The sequence below is a fragment of the Malus domestica genome, chromosome 15 (assembly GCF_042453785.1).
Source record: "Malus domestica chromosome 15, GDT2T_hap1".
NCBI classification, from domain to species: Eukaryota; Viridiplantae; Streptophyta; class Magnoliopsida; order Rosales; family Rosaceae; genus Malus; species Malus domestica.
In genome coordinates, this window is record NC_091675.1 from 15,133,286 (window position 1) to 15,153,115 (window position 19,830).

The 19,830-nt window shown below is 40.0% G+C and overlaps 2 protein-coding genes and 1 long non-coding RNA gene across 3 annotated transcripts; 1 reads left to right on the forward strand and 2 right to left on the reverse strand.

The window, feature by feature from the left end:
* Window positions 1–170: 170 nt before the first annotated feature.
* On the reverse strand, window positions 171–1,861 carry LOC103400634 (E3 ubiquitin-protein ligase ATL42-like). Its single transcript, XM_008339285.4, has one exon. The coding sequence runs from the start codon at window positions 1,694–1,696 to the stop codon at window positions 392–394; it is 1,305 nt and encodes a 434-aa protein (XP_008337507.3). The 5' UTR covers window positions 1,697–1,861; the 3' UTR covers window positions 171–391.
* Window positions 1,862–11,828: 9,967 nt separating this feature from the next.
* LOC103438111 (ninja-family protein mc410-like) lies at window positions 11,829–15,058 on the reverse strand. The gene is made up of 3 exons (XM_008376654.4): window positions 14,907–15,058; window positions 12,803–13,880; window positions 11,829–12,547 (listed from the first exon to the last, which is right to left on the reverse strand). Exons 2-3 carry the CDS (start codon window positions 13,809–13,811, stop codon window positions 12,048–12,050), a joined length of 1,509 nt encoding a protein of 502 aa, XP_008374876.2. The 5' UTR covers window positions 13,812–13,880; window positions 14,907–15,058; the 3' UTR covers window positions 11,829–12,047.
* Window positions 15,059–16,364: 1,306 nt separating this feature from the next.
* On the forward strand, window positions 16,365–18,786 carry LOC139192560 (uncharacterized). The gene is made up of 4 exons (XR_011576763.1): window positions 16,365–16,658; window positions 16,835–16,972; window positions 17,592–17,649; window positions 18,539–18,786. It is a non-coding gene; the product is annotated as an uncharacterized lncRNA (long non-coding RNA).
* The last annotated feature ends 1,044 nt before the right edge of the window (window positions 18,787–19,830 follow it).

Sequence of the window (19,830 nt, forward strand, 5' to 3'; positions counted from 1 at the left end):
AACTAATCGAACTTTTGGCGATGAGCTTTTCGCAAACAACTTGTCGCCTCTATTTTTCGGTTTCAGTTTGGTGTTTGAGTTATTTGTCTTGTAAGAACTTTGGTAATGTCGTGCTGTTATCCAAATTCCTTTCTTGGAAAAGAAGCAATATGTTTTCTAAGCAAAAAGCAAACAAAAATATATAATTTCATTGATTCAAGAAGTTGGTATTTGTATAAGAATTCTATTGGTATCTATATAGCTATATGTGCTAGTCCTTAAAAATTTAGAATGATGCATTGCTACAAAGGAATCCAAAAATAAAACTGCGTTCATAGTGCGCGTGTTCCTCTAGAACTTCGAAACAAAACTACCTAAATCCTATGAAACTTGAATCTTCCATTGATCCAAATTATACATATAAAGGTTGTTGAGGCTGTGGAGGCCTATTCTCTCTATTGGCAAACCACTGGACTGTTCTACTGGCAATCGGCAACCAAAGCCGCCTCCTTCTTTCCTCCTCCTCATTGTTTTCGAGCAGAGAAGGCTCTCTAGTCCTGTTCTTAAAACCCAAATTCCCAAATCTCGAAAGACCAGTGATTTCGGACATGGATCTTTTCTCTCCTCGATTCACTGAACTCGAGGGGTGAGCTGAAGTTGCTATGCTATCTGAAGCAGAAGGAACCGAAGCTGAACTATTTTTCTTCATTGTACCAACCTTGTCCTCCCTAATCTTTACAATCTCCTCATTTCCTGTTGCTTTCACGGGCGAAAACCGCTCATAATTTAAATGTCTGAAAGAAAATCTATCGCTTGACATCGTGTTAAGCATCTCGGAATTCAAGAACATGAGGTCAGAGGAACTCAAATTGCTCCATCTGCTCTTAAACTCAAGATCCGAAACAACAATTGTGTGCTTGTGCTTGTGCAGGACTTTCTGATCTTCCTCTGTCACATCAGCAGCTTGTTGGATCAACAGTTCCTTATCAATCGCCCTGTCAACTTTCCGAAAGCTGCTTCCTACGCTGAATCTTGAAGAACTGCGGTGATCCTCCTCTCTCTGAACAAAGAGCTCTATGTTCGAGTCCTGGCGGCGCTCTGATTGATTAATCCACCTCATGCTGTTAGAGTAGGTAATGGAAGTCAAGTCCTCAGCACTAACCCTGTGCCTGCAGAGAGGACAGCTCGAGTGCTTTTCGAGCCAGTGATCAATGCAGCCGATATGAAAAGCATGCTTGCATTTGGGAAGCAGCCTGAGGATTTCAACACCTTCGAATTTCGACAGGCAGACTGAGCATTCGAGGCCTTCTTTCGACCCTTTCAGTGCATAGAATCTGAAAAAAGGAAGTGACTCAATCACTGTCTTGTCAATCCCCGAAAACCGAGAGCTTCTACTGATAAGTCCTGTTGGCTGGAGATTGTTGTTTCCAACCACACCTGCTCTTCTGTGGCAGAGTTTTGCATACACAAGGAGGACAAAAGTCAGTGCAAACATGATTGATAGAATTCCAATAACCACAACAACACTTGGTTGAAAATTGCTTTGTTCATCGGAAGGATAATCTGGGCCACTGGATTGTGCTTCAACATGGAACACCACAAAATTCAGAAGCAAAAAAACAATCAAACTTGAATGGAACATTGGAAATTTAAAATTTTGAGACTGACCCAAAATTCTAATCATCTTTGGAAGCAAAAAGGAACTATATATACACATATATATATGTATATATATGTATGTATAGATACAGATATATGGTTGTGGAGGAGTTGAAGTTTAGGGGAAAAGGAACTATATATACATATATACATACAAATGTTTTTATCATTCTGGTGAAATTTTATGTGTTACCTGTTGGGTTTTTCATGTGTTTCGAATTTGATAAACCATTTTTATATTACTGGAATTTATTAATAGCAAAGATAATTGAACAGTTGAGAAGTGACGACGAAGTGGGAGAGAGAGGATTAATAGCATGTAGACAAATATTGCCTCTTATGGTACGCTGCATTATTATACAAGCACCACCTGCAGCATGACATCAATCATGTTAAGACAAACCATTAAACTAATTTCTTATACACAAGTGGTGAAACTCCGATTAAAGAAAGAAAAAATTGCTAGCTCCAATTGTTTACACATAAATATAATGTATTCACAATTCATCAATGATCAAAGGCGACACTGGGGGAGAGCAAAAGTTGTAATCTAATAAGGTTTCAAATTTGAACCGCGTCTAAAAAGTTTTGATATCTAATATTCATAATGAAATATTTGGAGTGCCAATAACAGCACTCTAAAAACGACTTTTATTTTCAATTTTTTATATGATAATACTATATATTCAAGCGAAACTTTAACCCAATAATTTCTAAAGCTTTTTTGCTTGTTTGGTTGTTTAAGATTGAACTGCTTTTGATTGCTTGCTACTATTAATATATTGTTCTACTTTTTTTAGAAAACTTTCTTAAAAAATGGACTTTTTTATAAACTTTGCATAAAGCTCTTGAAATCTCAGAAACGATCATGAATTAATGACTTATAACCACGTGCATGTGATCAACAACTGATACTAACATCACAGAAATTATGTTCCCTTTTATTGGCCTGGAAGGGATTGGCCTTTCTAACGCATATTTAGTCATACCGACATGGCCCTACTAATTTGTTTTCGATCCAATATGAGTTAGGGTGAAATTTCGTTATGAGATTTTACATGTAATTTGCTCCCTCTGTTGGATTAGTTTGTCTTCGAAATTTGGCAATTTATTTGTGATTTGACTAAATTATTAGGGTTTATTAATGGGAAAGTCAAAGTTGTTAGTTGCGTATGGTGCTTGCAAATTAGCTGCTTTGCATGGCTCAGAAAGTCAAAGGGCAGAGTCGTGGGATCTTAGCTTAGGTGACATCATTGCATAGAACATCATTAGGCATGAATTAACTCAGCTAATGCCTTTTGTGTTTTCTAATTACAATCTTGAACTGTCTGAATCTGATCTTCTTATTAAGTTGAAATTTCGGGATAAACAAACATAGCGTGCAGACAGAGAAAACGAAATGTGACATCATTAAGTATCTTGATTCTCTTTCGAATAACATAATTTAAATGCGAAAAAAACATAGAAGTGCGAAAAGACAAAATGAAGGGCGGAAGTCATTTTTCTTAACCAATAAACAAGGGAAATGCTTTGCCGGTCCTAGTAATTAAGCAATTCTTAATTTATATTTTATTTCCTGTAAAAGTAATCAGATACTCATTTTCCAGAACAGAGAAGCAACAAATCCGCCAGTGTTTCAATAATTGCACGTGGAGGATGATGAGTGAACAGAAAAATCCAGAAGTTAAAAGACACAGAGCAGCTCAATCGTTACCTAAATATTTGACTCTTGATCCATGAATTTTCCATTTGTAAAGTGTTTGTAGATTGCTAATCTGAAACCTATGATGCATGGACACGGACACGGACACGAGGATACGACACGATACGACACGGGGATACGTCAAATTTCTAAAAACTAAGACACGATACGGCATGGATACGGCAATTTATATAATAAATATATATTTAAAAAATATATTTTAAATAACAATAAAAAAATTAATTACTCAAAATCTAATTTATATTATTCAAACTCTTAAAAAAAAAAACAGGATGGTAGTGGTGTAAATTCGGTGGGCTATGTAGTTTTGGGCTTTAGTCTCATTTAAACCCTAACAAAAAAAAAAAAAAAACTATGGTGTCGTTTTTTTCTACAGAAACTAACAAACGACATGTCAACCTAGCAGTCATCTTCTTCCCGAAGCCTCCTCCACCAGATCGGGTCGTCTCCGTGCGACGGCGTCATCTTCTTCGCGAGGTGTCCTTCCACCAGATCGGGTCGTCTCCGTGCGACGGCGTCATCTTCTTCGCGAGGTGTCCTTCATCCGTATCCAGACAGTCGGATACCCGTATCTAAACCGTCGGATACCCGTATCCATCTATCAAACGCCGTATCCGTTGATCCAGATACGTATCCAACGCGTATCCGACCGTATCAGAGGCGTATCGTGTCCATTTGCGTATCCGACACGCGATACGCGGCCGATGTGCCGTGTCTGTGCATCGTAGTCTGAAACTAATAAGAATAATTAATCGACTAATCACCTTTGCAGGTTTGCGTATACAAATTTTCGGTTTTTTGTATATTCCGGGTTCTGTTGTAAACATTCCTAGAATAAGTATGATTGTGTAAATCTTAGATTAGATTTGATTATAGTTATCCTTTCCTATTACAACTTGTATTAATTGGAAGAGAAGGAATATCTTCTCTCCCTTTACTACTATAAATAAAGGCACAATGTAGGAGGGATAACAACACACACATTCCCCTACAATTCTACAAACACACATCTCTCTTCTCTCTCCCACTGCCGCCGGCCCTCTCTATTTTGTTAGATAAAAATAGACCACAACACGTTATCAGCACGCTCCTACCACTGCGCTTAGGAATCTGACGTTGGAGATTTTTTTTCTGCATCAAACCAGTTCATCCATATCATCACGCAATCAGGTTCTTTCCAAACAACGGCTTTTAACTCGATATTTTGCAAGCCCTGATAACATGAACATTCACCATGATGCATGACCCAACTTTACGTTTAACGTATTTTAGATTCTACATAAATTGTGTATGCTTCATAACCAAAATTACTACAATTATGTGAATTTGATATTTGCCATGAATTGAATCTTACATATGTACATGCATTGAAACTATTATTTGCATATGCATCAAAGTAAATATGTGATTCATTAGAATTATACATGCATATAATATAATTGAATTAAAAAAAATTAAATTTTTTTTTTTTTTGCGATTGGGGAATTAGGGTTCTTCGAACCCGTGCCTTTGCATCACGCAAGGCTACAACGCAACCAGGCCCGCAGCCTGCGATGGCTAGCCCATCTTCTTGCAAGGCCTGCAGCCTGCATCCCCATGCTTTCCCGAGCCGAGAGCCCGACACCCATCGCGTCCCCAGCAAACCAACCCCGACACCTTTCATGGTGTCCATTGGCCACGGCATGGCCTGCAGCCTGCATCCCCATGCTTTCCCGAGCCGAGAGCCCGATACCCATCGCGTCCCCAGCAAACTAACCCCGACACCTTTCATGGTGTCCATTGGCCACGGCATGGCCTGCAGCCATTGCTTTGAACCTCTGGTTCACGTCGCTGACGACTAGAAGTCGTCCCACATTTCAAATTGAACTGAGATTCACCAGAATCTCGTCGGATTTTTTTAATTCGATTTCAATTTTTTTAGGGTTTTATAGTTGTTGATACGTTGAGATTTCCTTATCTCCGTGGTTGTCCACGACAACCGTGACTCACTCTGAGCTCCAACAACCTCGACATGAACACCTGCAGTGGCGCCGTCCACCTTTTTCCGGTTTTCTTCCCCTGCCAAGTACACCTAGCACGGCTGGGATTTTTTTTGGACCTTTCCCCGAGCCCTATTCGGGCTCTGTCTCTCAGCCCCATATGGAAAAAACAATTTTTTGCTGGGCTCGCTTGCAGCGGCCCAGCTCGCAAAGATAAAATTTTTTGTTTGTTTGTTTATTTCCTGGGCTCGCTTGCTGCGGCCCAGACCGAAAAAAAAAAAATTTGTTTTTTTTGGGCCAACCTGAAGTGGCCCGTGCGCGGAAAGAAATTTTTTTTTTTTTGGGGGTCTGCCTGCAGCAGCCCATTCCGTTCTCACCCCGTGGGCCTGCAGCCTACACCCGGGGATTCTCGGCCTATATTTTTAGGCCCCGCGATTTTATTATTTACTATTTTTAAATAATATGGGTTTTTATATTTTCACCCACATTTTAATTTGGCCTCGAAGACCCACATAAAATTAATTCAATTATCATTATACAATATTTTTGCATATATTTGTTGCATATTTGTTTGCATATATATATTTGTGTTTGCCTGCAGGAATATATGAACCTGAAGTTCATAATTACTTTGAAACCCGAAGTTTCTTATAAACATGCCTTGTTTGAAAACCTGAAGTTTTCTCTTACACATATCACCCATGAAAACCCGAAGTTTTTCATGCAAAATTAAACCAATACATGTCTATTAGAACTTGTATGTTCTACTCCTATGTGAATGGATTGATTTTTCTCCATTACACTAACCACATATTGTCTATCTATTTGTGATAGGAACATGTCGAATTTGAATAAACTCGACTTCACCGCTTTGGAGGTCTTTGGAAGGAACTACCTCAAGTGGGTTCAAGATGTGAAGCTCCACCTCACTGCCAAGAACTTGCGTCCTGCTATTGAAGAAGCAACAACTGAACCTGTTGGCGAAGCTGAAAAAGCCACTGCTATGATCTTCAACCGAAGACATATTCATGACGCTCTGCAAACTGAGTACCTTGCTGAGGAGGATCCACGTGCATTATGGGTCGCTTTGGCTGATCGTTTCGATCACCAAAAGGACATATTCTTGCCTGAAGCAAGACACGACTGGCAGCACTTGCGCTTCCAAGACTTTAAGTCTGTGAATGAATATAATTCTGAAGTTTTTCGAATCCGATCACTTCTCAAGTTTTGCAATGAAACTTTGACTGAAGAGGATCTCATGGAAAAGACCTACTCGACATTCTCTGCTTCTAATATTATCCTGCAGCAACAATATAGAGCTCAGAAGTTCACTAAGTTCTCGGATTTGATCTCTGTTTTACTTCTTGCTAAAAAGCAAAACCAGCTGTTGATGAAGAATCATCAAGCTCGACCTACTGGGGCTACTGCTGTGCTTGAAGCACATTATAGCACTAATCAGCACCCAAAACGCCAAAAGAGGCGTGGTAAGGGCGGCCAGAAGCCATCCCACCAAGGTCAACAGAGTCAAGGCTCATCTAAGGGAGGAAACAAAGCCCAGAAGCGCCCAAACCTCGCTCCTAAGGCCCCGAACTTCAATAATAAGGGCAAAGCACTTGCCACAATGAATGACGATATGTGATATCGTTGTGGTTCAAAGGACCATTGGTCCCGTATTTACCGTGCTCCCAAGAAGGTTGTAGATGAATATCATTCTCATCGTAAGAAGTTTGAATCAAACTTCATGCAAGTGGACGACCAGAGACTACAAAGATGGAGGTTTCTGACTTTCAGGAGGATACCACTCCTATGGAAGATTAGAATCTTAGACATAGACTTCTTTTTTAGTTGAAATAAGACAATTGGGGCCGAATTCCACCTAGTGGCCGCACCCCACCTTGTTTTTGGTTGATTTTGAACAATTTTCCTTCATGTTTTGGATTATTAGTTGGCGATTTATTTTGGATATTCAGTTTTAATCCTTGAATAAATGAAATTATTTTGAATTGATACTTGTTTTTATAAACTTTTATGCATGTGACCAATTCAAATTAATTTTTCATTCTAGGTATGACTAGTGGGAAAGTTAGTTGTCTGACAGATAGTGCAACCACGCATACTGTTTTGCGTGAATGCATCTATTTCACTAACTTCGTACCTAAGAATGCACATCTGACAACCCTCTCAGGCCCATCCAACCTGATAAAATGATACGGTAAGGCACGTAAAATGTTGTCCAATGGTACAATCTTGACCATTGCTGAGGCACTCTATTCTCCACGTTCCGGAAGAACGTTACTAAGTTTCAAGGACATTAGAGATAACAATTACCACGCTGAAACCCACGTAGAAAACGGAGTTGAATTTCTGTGCGTAACTTCCTATGAATATGGCCAGAAGCGTATTCTAGAGAAGATGGAGCGTAACCCGAGTGGTTTGTATACTACGACCATACGCCCCATCGAATGCCACTATGTGGCAGGCCCTACCATAGGGACCGCGCATGAAATTACACTTTGGCATGATCGTTTGGGACATCCTGGACGAATAGCGATGCGCCGTATTCTCAAAACTTCAGACGGGCATCCACTAACCCGAAGCTTAGGTTCGATCCATGAAATCGCATGTCAAACATGTTCTATGGGAAAGCTTATTACTAAGCCTTCTTATGACAAGATTCGTTCGAATCCTCCCATTTTTCTACAACGGATTCAGGGGGACATTTGTGGACCGATTCAACCTCCCTGCGGACCATTTAGATATTTTGTGGTTTTGGTTGACGCTTCTACACGTTGGTCACACGTGTGCTTGTTGTCCACAAGGAACGCTGCATTCTCCATATTGTTGGCTTAGGTTATCAAGCTCAGGGTTCACCACCCTGATTATCCGATTAAATATATTCGATTGGATAATGTTGGAGAATTCACATCTAAAACTTTTAATGACTATTGCATGTCGGTTGGGGTTGAAGTTGAACATCCTGTACCCCATGTTCACACCCAGAACGGCCTGGCAGAGGCTTTCATTAAGCGTTTACAAATGATTGCTCGATCATTGGTCATACGTACCAAGCTCCTAATCGCTGCTTGGGGCCATGCAATATTGCACGCAACAAAGTTGGTCCGCCTGAGGCCTGTTGCGACACAACCATTTAGTGCCCTTCAGTTGGTCACCGGATGCGAACCCGACATATCGCATCTGCGCGTTTTTGGTTGTGCGGTCTATGTGCCGATTTCACCGCCCTTACGTACAAAAATGAGGCCTCAGCGAAGGATGGGAATCTATGTCGGATATGATTCTCCTTCGATTATTCGTTACTTAGAACCTTTGACAGGCGATCTGTTTACCGCTCGTTTCGCGGATTGTCACTTCTATGAGACAGTCTTCCAGCCGTTAGGGGGAGATAAGAACGTCAACGTTTCGAATGAACGACGCGAATTATCGTGGACGACTCCCACTATGTCTCATTTAGATCCCCGCACCGCTCAGTCTGAAGCTGAAGTGCAGCGCATATTAGATCTCCAGAGCATAGCTCGGAGCATGCCAGATGCTTTCACCAATCTAGCGCGCGTGACAAAATCACATATTCCAGCTGCGAATACGCCTGCAAAGATAGATGTACCAAATGTACGACGGACTACCATCTTGGAAGCCCGGGACGCCAATTCTGGTGATCCACGTACATTAGCGGCTAGCCAATCATCTGCCTCTACACAAAAGCGTGGCAGACCCCTTGGTTCAAAGGATTCACACCATCGGAAGAGGAAAACCACGGCACAAGGTCCTGAAGAGCCTACCGTGAATCCGACTATCGCTTACTCATTTTACCCAACTCATGAGGAAATTCTAGATTATGGAAGCGTCCTTGAAGAGACGAATCCTCCTCCCGAGAATCGTGAGATTTCGGTCTATTATGCTAGCTTAGATGATGTGTGGCGTAGAAATGAGATGATTGTTGACGATGCATTAGCATTTGCAGTAGCTACTGAGATCATGTTGAGCGATGACATTGAACCGCGTTCCGTTGATGAATGTCGACGTAGAGCTGATTGGTCAAACTGGAAACAAGCAATCCAAGTCGAACTTGATTCACTTGCGAAACGTAAGGTGTTTGGACCTGTAGTTCCTACTCATCCACATGTGAAGCCCGTTGGCTACAAGTGGGTTTTCGTTCGGAAGCGTAATGAGAAGAACGAAATTGTGCGTTACAAAGCTCGTCTTGTAGCACAAGGTTTCTCACAATGCCCTGGGATTGACTATGACGAAACTTACTCACCCGTTATGGATGTGATTACTTTTCGATACCTTATCAGTTTGGTAGTTTCCGAAAAACTGGATATGCAGCTGATGGACGTAGTAACCGCGTATCTCTATGGGGATCTTGATACGGAAATTTATATGAAAGTTCCCGAAGGACTTACATTAACTGGTTCAGATATTTCCAAACCCCGGAACACGCTCTCAATTCGGCTGAGGCGTTCACTATACGGTTTGACACAATCCAGAAGAATGTGGTATAACCGTCTGAGTGAGTATTTGACTAGTCAGGGATATGTGAACAACGAACTATGCCCTTGTGTGTTCATTAAGAAGTCACATTCCGGATTTGCGATTGTTGCAGTATATGTCGAAGACATGAATCTCATCGGAACTCCTGAAGAGCTCGCGAGAACTGCTTCGCACCTAAAGTCGGAATTTGAGATGAAAGATCTAGGAAAGACTCGATACTGTCTTGGTCTCGAGATAGAGCATTGTTCGGATGGAATCTTAGTACATCAATCGAACTACACCCAGAAGGTGTTGCGCCGTTTTAATGAGGATAAAGCGAAGTCTTCGAGTAGTCCTATGGTCGTTCGTACGTTAGATGCAAAGCGAGATCCCTTCCGTCCGAAAGAGGATGATGAAGAGATTTTGGAGCCTGAAGTTCCTTATCTAAGTGCGATAGGCGCTTTATTGTACTTAGCTCAATGCACTAGACCCGACATCTCCTTCACTGTTAATCTTTTGGCAAGATACAGCAATGCACCAACACGCAGACATTGGACTGGCGTGAAAGACATCTTCCGTTACCTTAAGGGTACTACGGATTTGGGCTTATTCTATCCCTACGAATCCTCGAGTGATGCCGCACCCTATGCTCATCGGGTTGATTCTCGCCTTGTTGGTTATGCCGACGCTGGATACTTATCTGATCCGCACAAGGCGCGTTCTCAAACGGGTTATGTCTTTACCGTTGGAGGCACCGTAATATCTTGGAGGTCAACTAAACAGACCTTAGTTGCCACTTCGTCTAACCATGCTGAAATTCTCACCTTACATGAAGCAACTCGGGAATGCTTTTGGTTGAGAGCAGTAATGGGCCATATTCGAAGCTCCTGTGATCTTCATCCCGCCGTTAATGCCCCGACGACGATTTTTGAAGACAACGCAGCTTGCATCGAACAGCTCAAGAAGGGTTACATCAAAGGAGACAACACCAAGCATATTGCGCCGAAGTTCTTCTTTACACATCAACAACAAGAGCATCAGAAGATTGAAGTCACGCAAATCCGATCACAAGACAATCTGGCCGACCTCTTCACCAAATCACTACCGAATGCGACGTTTCAGAAGCTTGTTCATGGAATTGGTATGCGTAAACTTTCTGAGTTGTAACTTTGCTATTTCTCTTTGGAATTATGTCAAACTCAGGGGGAGTATCTTCTGGATACTTGCTTGATCTTAATGTACTCTTTTTCCCTACGATTAGGAGTATTTTTCCCACTGGGTTTTTGCTACCTAACTAGGTTTTAACGAGGCACCCACCTTGGGCTGGTCATATCCCTGATGATGTCCTGTAGACGTTTATTTTGACTTTGCATTTCTCACGCATTTTTCCTTAGACTATGGATTTTGTCCCTACTTGGGTTTTTGCCATAGCCTTAGGGTTTTTATTAGTGAGACTTACTACTTATGCAAGTTCCTACTTTATTGAGAATAAGCATTGTTCCTTGGAATCAGTGCCGACGAGTCGACTTCCTCAAATGCTAAATCTACCTTAAGTATTTGCACACTCAAGGGGGAGTGTTGTAAACATTCCTAGAATAAGTATGATTGTGTAAATCCTAGATTAAATTTGATTCTAGTTATCCTTTCCTATTACAACTTGTATTACTTGGAGGAGAAGGAATATCTTCTCTCCCTTTACTACTATAAATAAAGGCACAATGTAGGAGGATAACAACACACATTCCCCTACAATTCTACAAACACACATCTCTCTTCTCTCTCCCACTGCCGCCGGCCCTCTCTATTTTGTTAGATAAAAATAGACCACAACAGATTCTGTATTTTCCGGTATTATATTGAGGCATCGGTATGCATTTCTTAGAAGTAGGGCGAGTGTCTAAAGACCGAGTTATCTCTCTGAATCAGGTTATTCGCTGGGCTGTTAAGCCGTCGAGTCTTGTAGGGTTGATCGACCCGTTTCATACTAGCATCACAAAAAACGGTAGAACCGAAATATTTGGCCTTCATATCACAAACAGAATAATGACAGAAGATTATTACATACACCTGCAATACTTGATTGTAGCAGATGAGGGAACTGAGAAGAACCGAAGAAGGTTATTACTACACAAGCACAATGACGAGTTACGCGTACAAAAACATCCCCAGGATTTCCAGACCGCGTATAAAGTTGTTAAACGTACTTCAGACATGGTACTGAATTAGGTATGAGCCGAGGCAGAAGGATTGCCATTAGGAAATGCTGCCAAACCAGTGCCACTTTCGGGATTAGATGGCTCGTCGCTTGCATGACGAACAAACTCTTCAGGGGACATGTGCAAGCCGTGGCAAGCACAAACTATCTTGATTTGGTTTGTGCTGTATCGGTAAGTTACACCAGAAATTGTCTTACCATTTGGGCCTTGGCCCTTGGTAGAAACCCATGGTAGGTTCGGGCATGAACCAGATCCCCCAAATTTTATGTCTGCAGCAATACCTGGCTTTATAGCTGAAAAATCAAGAGATAAGTCCTCTGCCGTTGGGCGGCCAGGTGCATCTTTCATCCCGAGGTTTGCGCTACTTACTTTTGTGTCTTCTTCTACCTGAGAAGATGCGCCCTCTTCAGTGACATTCTGTTTGCCATCACCTCTCGCCCGTTCTAACATCCTCCCATCATATTGTGCAACATCAGGTGAATTATGTGAAACGACTTGCATCATAGCTGCATCAACACAAGAAGGATAAGAATCTGTTCTTTTGGTCAAAGCATCACTAATAATATCATTATTAATTTTTTGACAAAAGAACGCCCTGGAGTTGTTATTTATGGATGGAAATGGAAAATATTTATCAATAAGATATAACATATCCAACATAAAGAGTTGCGCTCAATAAGTGCCATCACCACAAAAGTAAGGTGTTTCCATGCTCTCTAGTCCAACGTGCACAAATAAGTTCCAATCCATATTATAGTTACCTGAGTTTGGTGGATTTCTGCCAGCATAGGCAGGATGGAATTGTTGAGCATGAGGAATCGCACCCCAGGAATTATCTTTATCCAACATTGGGAGCTGGACAGGTGAATAGCCAAACATAACTGGCAAGTTTCCAGGATTCACAGGTTGAGTCCCTGTTCGCTCACCAGTAACAGTAGGCATCGCCTGCATCATCCCATGCATTGGATGTCCTGATGTGGTGGTCGCACCAACTGAATTAGATTCCTTCGTCGGGAGAGAATAAGGTATGTTCATCATGTTTACTGATTGCAGTGAGAAGGGACTGCCATACGCCATATTCCCAAGCTTATATTCATTTTCTGATGAGATATTAAACCTCTTCTGCCCATTTAGGTCGACAACATTGGAATCAGCAAACCTTCGAACTTCCTTCTGAGCATCAGAAGAGTCACCGGATCCAACAAATCGCTTGACGCCCTCAGCATGTTGAGAAATCGGCACTGAGGATGAACCCTCCACTTCAGAATCTGCCACGTCTTCATTTTCAGCAGTTGAGCCATCTTCTGTAACGGAAATGTGTGATGCTCTTGTCTTGTCATGCATATCAGAGTAATGAGTTTCTCTCTCATGCTTCTTTTGATGGTTCATCTCGTCAAACAAATTCTTGCGCTTATTACTAGCCTCAGTCCGTTTTTCCTCCTCTGTTTCATCAGACTTGTTATTGTTTGGAACCCAGACTCCTCTACCGTTCAAGTTCATTGATGCATCTGCATCAACACTGGCCTTGGAAAGGTCATTGAAGAAGTTTTCCTTAGGTTTCACTGAATCACTTCTCTGAGAGCTGCTACTAGATTCTTGTTTTTGAGCCCCACCATGAAGAAAGTCCTTAAAATCATCCGCTAGTTTGTTGCCTCTATCACCTTCTTCTGCTCTAGCATTTGGGGAAGCACCATTTTTACCCTTGGTTTTGGCAGATGATCCACCCCAAGAGAGACCCAAACTAAGTTCAAGTCCATTATCATCCTCCATTTTTTTTTTTTTTGGGAGAGAAAATAACTGTCAATAGAGATCAAGAACAATCATTCCAAAAAGTGATTCCTGCACAAAAGCAATGTCATTACAGGGTGCAACCATGCAAGAATAAAGGATGCTGAAGGCCTCACATTGTCATACATAACCACGACACAGAGATGAGACCACATCATGGTAATAATGCATCGCAATAGAATATAACAAAAAGTAAACGTATGAAATGATCAACGCAAGCTAAGTATCAACATATAACTAAATGTCTCTTGAATAGACATAACTCTTAAGCATCAACTACAATTGTAACATTGGCCGCCATTCCATCATCTGGTATAGTGGGACTACCAACGAGAGAATGGCTTTTGCAAGTGTCCTAGACTTGATCATTAGCTATACAACTGGGTACAAACTTCAGAATGGTGGAAAACGTTAAAGAGGTACCCCAGTATCAGTCACATTAGAGCCATAATCACCCATTACGAATAACTGAACAACAATTTAGGATATCAGTCTATCACAAAGAGTAAGCAATCTCACACTTGCAAAGACAATTCTTATTAGTAGAGCTAAACCACAAAAGCACTCAGCAAGTTATGCCTTGAACAAACAATACCGATCATCCAAAACACCTAGTCTACAATATAAAGAAAAATCCGGAGAGATGTGCACGATTAATTCGATCCAAGATCTTAGGCTCCATCTAGTGATAAGTTACTAAGATTTCCCTTTTGCTGGAAACAAAAACAACAAAAGCAAAAAGTCCCAGGATTTTATGAAGATTTATTTTCCTACGTTTTCTCGGCAACCAAACAAGGGAACCCAGATCTGCTCCTCACCAGATTATCCATGACATGAATGCATAATCTTCAACTAAATAGAAAAAAATCCACGAAATCAAAAGCTAGAAACTTTGAGCAATTAAACGAACTTAAAGTCGGATACGATGGAAAATTAGCTAATTATTGCGATCCTTATTTGGATCGGTTTCTCAAATATTTCACGAAAAAACGATTTAATTTAATCAACCCAGCTGAAAATTTTGCATAAAAATACCTAAAGCAATGAAGAACACAAAATAGCGAGAGAAATAGAGACCTTGATTGGAAGAGAAATGGTGAAACCCTAAATCGAACTGCTTGGTCCAGAGAAGAGTGGGCGAAGAGAGAAGTAAAATTTGGTACAAAGCGTAGTGGCAGAAGAAGATGTTCAAAAACACATTTGTCACTCTTTTTTTCTTTTGCATTTTTTTCTATTTTCTGACCGCACGTGACTATTATGCAAAATATTTTATGCAATTTTCGTTGAAACAATGTTTTATTTTATTTTTGTATTGGCGTTAGACTTGACTTGCACCCATGAAAACTCTAAATTGCGGAGTTGGTGTACTGCCTTATGGCGCGTTTACTAATTCGTAATCAAATTGAGATGAATTGAATTGAGGAGGAATTGGATTGAGAAGGAATTGAAATGAGATGGAATCAGAATCAGATTCCTGTTGAAATTGTTTACTAAAACTGTCTGGAATAGGAATATAATTTCATAAATATGTTTACTAATTCAGCAGAATCGGAATATAAACTAGTATGATTACTAAAATGCCCTTGTTCCAAATCAAATATTTTATATACCTTTTTTTAATAAAATTTGATATAGTATATAATAGTAAGAAAAATTAAATTGCTTTTTTATTTCATAGACACATTAAAATGATTTTGTTAATTTTTTTTATAAATTTAAGTATTTACTTTAATATCTAAATTTAATATAATTACTAAAACACACTTTTTCATAAAAAATTATTTATGGTCTAATTTTTTTTTCCATTATTTTGTTACTACTTAAATTATTCGTAATATAATTAAACTTTAATTAGTATAATTCATTTTTACCTATGTATTTCGCATAAATTATTTATAATCTCTTTTTTATTAGTAAATAATTATTTTAGAGGTATTCATCAATTCCCCCCCTAAACTTGTGAACATTGGCCAATTTCCCCCCTCAACTCTCATAATTAGTCAATTTCCCCCCTCAACTTTAATTTGGCCAATTTCCCCCCTCAACTCTCATAATTAGTCAATTTGCCCCCTTCTGTTAAATTTTTTTAATTTTCCATCTATTCTTTTTTTTTTTCTTTCAATCTTTCTAATAACTTCCAACAAAGTACTAAAATTAACATAAACTCACCTGCATAATATAGGGTAAAATGTACAAAAACATAATACAATTAGTGTGACAGCCCGTCCCTAATTTTAAGAATTTTTAAAGTTTTAATAAAGGATTTTACAAAAATGCCCTTTGAGGCACGCACATCATTCGAGGTTAATCGTTGTGTCGGGCCATCTAAGATTTGTTTTCTTGACATATCCTCGTAGTACTCGTCGTTACGGACGCGTGGGCGCAGACGGTTCGTGATTTGGAGTTATATCGAAGAAGTTATTAACGTTTGAAATTTGGAATTTTAAGGAATTATAATTTTAGTAAAATATAGAAATTCTTTTATTAAAATTTGGATGGCCCAGATTAAAGGATTTTGAAATGGATGGCTGGGATGAGAAAAATGAAAGTTTTGTGTGGGTGTGTGCGTGGGAAGAACCAGAAAACAGAAAAGAGGAAGAGAGATTGGGCAAAAACTGCCCAATCGGAGAAGAAGGAGAGAGAGCGAATCAGAGGCAGAGAGGGGAAGAAACTGACCAATCGGAACAGGGAAAGGAGGAAGGGAGAGAGGGTGAGAAGCGGAGGAAAAGAGGAAATGGGTTGGGGAGAACCCGTGGGTCGTTTCGACCCGGCGGTGCCCACGCCCAAATTCGATGGATTTCGTCCAAATTTCCGACGAATTGAGTCAAGGTACCACTCCTAATCATCATCTAGGCCTTCCCTCTTTACGTTTCACCCCAAGAATCATTGAATTTCGTTGTGATTTCGCGAAGAACACCCCTACGGGTGCCGCGACCCTTTTGTTTAAATTCTCCAAATTTTGAAATGTTTTCTTTCAATTACTAACACCTTTAGCATTCCTTTAGGACCTAGAACAAAGCCCAAGAGGTAATTGAGGCGTTGGAACAAGTTTGAAGGTCGAATTGGAAACACCCAAATTCTAGGGTTCTTCACGGTTTTGGTGCAATTGAAGCACTTCCAGGCCAAATTGGCCTTGGTCTCAGGTATGAAAGTTGTTCTACTCATTGAGATCTTCAAATCTGCAAATTTTGGTAATGTTTGGAAATAGTTGAATTTTCCGGCGAGCCGGGGGCGGCCAACCGCCACCCGCGGCGGCCCGCGCGGCGGCGCGTGGCCAATGGCCCGCCAATGTCATTATTAGCTTGTGATTAAGGTTCTAGGTTCTGTTTTGATAATTGATGGACGTAAATTGAATAATTGAACCTAAGTTGGTTACGATTCGTGGTTAGATGAAAATGTGAATTGACGATCTGACCGTTGGATCGTCATCAAACTTTGATACGTTGTAATACGTAATATTTGAGGATTATAGGAACTTACGGATTGGGAATCCGATTTACGGATCTTCTGGAATTGAAGTTGTAAGTTCATAAAATAGAATGTTAACCGTCACTTAGTTTTGGAAATTGACGAAGATCCGACCGTTGGATGGTAATGAAATTTTAGGATGTTGTCCTAGAGGTATATTGTGGACCTCTGGAAGTTACGGATTTGAAATCTGAATTGCAGATCATCCGGATCGAACTACGTAGTGACGTGTCTTATATAAGTTATGTATTCTATCGGCAGAATTTCTGAGGTTGGATTTGATTGTTGTTCTAGGCGCTAATCGTCATGACGCCTTGATGTACGGTGCTAGGGAGTTGTGGGCGAACTCCAGGTGAGTGGGCAGTTTTGTTTTCGTATTACCTATATACTATTGTTTTTCCCAGAAAAAAATGCTTTTATGCGAAATTATGTTTTGAAAATGCCATGCATAGAATTATTTGGAAAATGTGAATTTCATATGAGTTATATGATTGATATATGATGCATACATGTTGCATGGTGCTGTGGAGGCACAGGTAAGTCAGGTGAGTTCGTTTATTCATTGAATTGTTGTTGTTGAGATGTTTGAGCTCATAATCTGCACCCTAGGTGTTAGTGCTTATATTATTCACCACACCGCACGTTCGCCTTGGATCCAAGTAGGTGGATGTCGTACAGACCATGTGAGGGTTCCGACATGCCAGTCGTACAGACCATTAGAGGGGTTCCGACTGGTGGGTGACCTTAGATATGCGCGCTGATGATATGATGAGAGAAGCACTAGAGCGTATTTTACACCTTTCATCGTATAGACTACCTTACGTAGTTCCGAGTGATGTGCAGAGTAGGGCCGTATAGGTCACTGTGGTGACTCCGGCTTAGTGAGATATTGAGCTATTGAATTAATCGTATAGGACCAACTGCAGGGTCTCCGATTGATTCCTTATTTCACCTGATTTATATTTTGATTTATGGCATGACATGTTTTTCTTGAAAAATGTTAAAGATTTGGGATTCAAGCTTTGAGATTTCATATGGTTATATATCTATATATATATATATTTCTGAAAAGTGTTAAAGGTTTGAGATTTGAGCTTTTTGCTTATATATATGTTATATATATGCTATTTTCTGGGAAAGTATACAGGTTTTACGGTGAGGGGTTATAAATGTTTTAAATGAAAAGTCTTCGAAAAACTTTGTTTTACTGACCCACTCAATTTTGTTTTGCGCCCCTCCAGGTTCAAGTTAGCAGAGCTTTGGTGGCCACGAGGAATCCAACGGTGTTCTGACAGAATTCACAAAAGTAGGACTCACCCTCGGGTGTGTTATCTTAGTAATTGGAATTTTTTTTAAAGCTTCCGAACTGTGTAAATGGTTACGTCACTCTCACGTGACGGCCAGCACGCCCTCCTTCGGGACGGGGTGTGTCAATTAGTATGTGATATGGGTTGATTATAAGAAAAAGTTATGAATCGGGTTTAAAGCATGTAGAAGAAGAAATAATAATCCTAAACTCATGGATCAGACTTATTTCAATAAAATGGGTTATTCTTAATAAGGAGTCGAAAATTATGAATTGACTAGCCATTTTTGCACTAAAGCTCAATTCTCCGCAATTTACTTGAACTTAGCTTTCACTTTTATAAAGAAAATTGTATTCACATACAAAAAATGTACACATCAATCCTTTTCGTTATCAATTTTGTATAGTAAAAAATCAAATAAAATTACTCCATACTGATTTATTATGACTAATAATACTATCTATGATAAATTGTAAAATTCTAAATTTTAATCTATTTGTAATAGGATAAAGACATAGGAAAATGATTAACATACATCTTATTTAGTTTCTTACACACACTTGTTTAATTATGATCAAATTAAAAAATTAACAGTAGGGTGCAAATTGACAAATTATGAGAGTTGAGGGGGGAAATTGGCCAAATTAAAGTTGAGGGGGGGAATTGACTAATTATGAGAGTTGAGGGGGAAATTGGCCAAAATTAAAGTTGAGGGGGGAAATTGGCCAATAGTCACAAATTCAGGGAGGAAATTGATGAATACCTCATTATTTTATAGTCTAATCAAGAGAAAACATTAATTAATTTTTATTAAGAGAAAAAAAAAATTAGCCAAACATATCTGTTAGCGTAGCACTCTCCCTCTCTCTCTATTCCTCTGCCGTCGCACTCTCTCTATTCCACCACCGTAAAACTCTCTCTCCAGTGCAATGGCAACTCCTGATAAAGAACTAAACCACCACCACACCGTAACTCTCTCTCTCAATTCCAGTGTTCTCTTCCAAAATTCTCTAGAGACAAATAGAAAGAGATGGTTGGGAGTGGTTGCGGTGGTATGAGATGTGGCCCTGGGCGGAGAAGGGTGCGGTGGTGAGGAGATGAAAAATTTGCAGAGCTGGGCAATATTGGGCGCTGGACAATGTCTCTCTGGTGAGATGAAGGGCCATGTTGGAATAATAAAAACCAACTAAGGACACAATTGGTAAAATAAATCCATTCCGATTACC

Bases quoted from the DNA above. Each gene is read 5' to 3' on its own strand.
- LOC103438111 (XM_008376654.4), bottom strand. From the start codon at position 13,811: ATGGAGGATGATAATGGACTTGAACTTAGTTTGGGTCTCTCTTGGGGT. The intron at 12,548-12,802 runs GTAACTATAATA...GTGTTGATGCAG, and splicing joins CAGAAATCCACCAAACTCAG to CTATGATGCAAGTCGTTTCA.
- LOC103400634 (XM_008339285.4), bottom strand. From the start codon at position 1,696: ATGTGTATATATAGTTCCTTTTTGCTTCCAAAGATGATTAGAATTTTG.